General features: G+C 45.6%; 1 protein-coding gene across 1 annotated transcript in view; it reads right to left on the bottom strand.

Moving 5' to 3' along the window:
* Nucleotides 1-2,047, bottom strand: part of LOC103607934 (EGF-like module-containing mucin-like hormone receptor-like 1) — a gene marked incomplete at its 5' end in the record, with an annotated part of 9,584 nt that overhangs the window by 3,104 nt on the left and 4,433 nt on the right. The window contains one exon of the mRNA XM_008592390.1: nucleotides 557-706. Coding sequence (XP_008590612.1) covers nucleotides 557-706 — 150 coding nt within the window. The remainder of the gene's footprint in view (nucleotides 1-556; nucleotides 707-2,047) is intronic.

Genomic DNA, 2,047 nt, shown 5'->3' with positions numbered 1-2,047 from the left:
GGGGTTGAAGAATACTAAATGTGCTCTGCAGTATGGTAGATACTTCAAAGATGGCCTCCATCAATTCTTCCACTTCCTGTATGCATGTTTCTCCCTCAGCAAGATGAGCATCTATTTCTCCTTCCTTGGAATCTAGGCTGGCCTCGTAACTGTGACCAATAGAAAGTGATAGAAGGAACATTCTGGGACTTCAAAGCTCAGACTGTAAAAGGACTGGCAGTTTCTGCTTTCTTCCTCCTGGAACTTGCTTTCTTGTAAACCAGCGGCCATGTTGTAAGGAAGCCCAAGAAACCATGTGAAAAATCCCATGAGGAAAACTAAGGGTTCCAGCGGAGCTCACAGCCAGAGTCCAGCACCAACTATCAGCCATGTAAACAAAGCCACTATGGACCTACCAATCATCCTGCCACCCCAGCTGACACTATGGGAAACAGAAGAACCATATGGTCAAGCCAGAGAATCATGAGCAAGAACAAATGGTTGTTGTTATGAGACACTATATTCGAGGGTAGTTTGATATCCATTGAGAAGCCCTCAGCATGGCTGGGAGAATTACCTGTACATTTGAAAGTATCTGGATGCTCAGGGGTCGAAATATCAGGCATAAAGAATCCAGGAAGACAGGAGCAACGGTATGCTCCTGGGATGTTGAGGCAGACAGAATTGGGGCCACAAAGAGTTGAGTTCCTGGAACATTCATCCACATCTAAACAGAAAACTGGTGTAAGTCAAAAGAATGAAGGATGCTGAGGCTACAGGAGCTCCCAGCCTCGCTGAGGACTAAAGCCAATGGACTTCCCCAACTCTGGTCTCACTTTCTCGCGCATATTTTCATCATTTAGAAAACAACCTTTTAGAGACATATCCATGACCTGTGCAAATCTTCTGATAAGGCTCCCCACTGCTCAGAATAAAATCCAAACACCTCATTAGGTGTACAATACTTTGAGAATCTGGTCCCAACCAGGTTCACCTACCTCATCTTTCACTCTTAATCCCTTCATTGCTTATGCTCCAGATGCATTGATTACTGTTAATCCACGAAGCCTCATTGTCTCTCTCACCTCTGTTACCTCAGCCCTGAACTTGTGTGTCCCCTCTGTCCCTGATCAATCTCAGCTCCTTTCCAAGGAATCGCTATACTGTTAATAAGAACAGCAGAGAGGCACAGAGTAGAGGGGTTGAGAGCCTGGACATCCTGGGTTCAGAGCCCGGCTCTGTCATCGATGGGCTGTGTGTTCCTAGTACTGCATACGGAATTCTGCTCCCCGCCCCCCAAAAAACTTCACATGTTGAAGTCCTAACCCCTAATGGGATGGCATTTGGAGATATTATTCACTCTTGTATTCCCAGTCCCTAGAAGAGTGCCTGGCATATGGAGGGTTTTCAAGAAGCATTTTTCAAGCCAGAAATCTCACTTCTGGGTGTTAACTCAGAAGATTTAAAATTTGTGGCAGAGAGAGCCGATGGTCCTCAATACCCATGATCTCCCCTTCTTCCTGGGCACACAGTGAGACATATTTCTCAGTCTCCCTTGCGATTAGGTGTGACCATGAGAATAAATTCTGGCCAATGGTATGTAAACAGAAGGGTGGCAAATACTTTCAAAACATAATGATCACAGATTGCAAAAATGGCCATAGTCCTTTATGTCTCTCAGTCTCCATACCTTGGGGTGTGGACTACGTGGCATGTGATTTTGGCACTCTTCCTGCTAAGAGGTGGCGTCTCCTTGCCCACCCCTTGAATCTGTCTGGCCCTATGGCTTATGTCAGCCAATAGCATGCTTTAGAAAGAACCTGGTGCCATTTCCAAACTTGGGCCTCGAGAGGCCTCTTTGCTCCTGCGCATTCTCTTGGGCCCCTTACCTCTGCCGTGTGTGTGGAGGATATCAACCTTAATACAGCAAATGTAGTTTCAGCAAGGCCACAGCCCTGTAGTTTAAGGTATAGCCTAACCTTTTAGTATAACACATAGAAATGTCAAGCTTGGGAAAGACAGAAAACTGTCCCAGGACTAAAGTCTCTGTTGCAGATAAAAAAAAAAA

This window comes from Galeopterus variegatus, unplaced genomic scaffold, assembly GCF_000696425.1.
Source record: "Galeopterus variegatus unplaced genomic scaffold, G_variegatus-3.0.2 Scaffold7868, whole genome shotgun sequence".
NCBI classification, from domain to species: Eukaryota; Metazoa; Chordata; class Mammalia; order Dermoptera; family Cynocephalidae; genus Galeopterus; species Galeopterus variegatus.
Note: the sequence above shows the minus strand (reverse complement) of the source record. Positions and strands in the feature narration are given on the sequence as shown.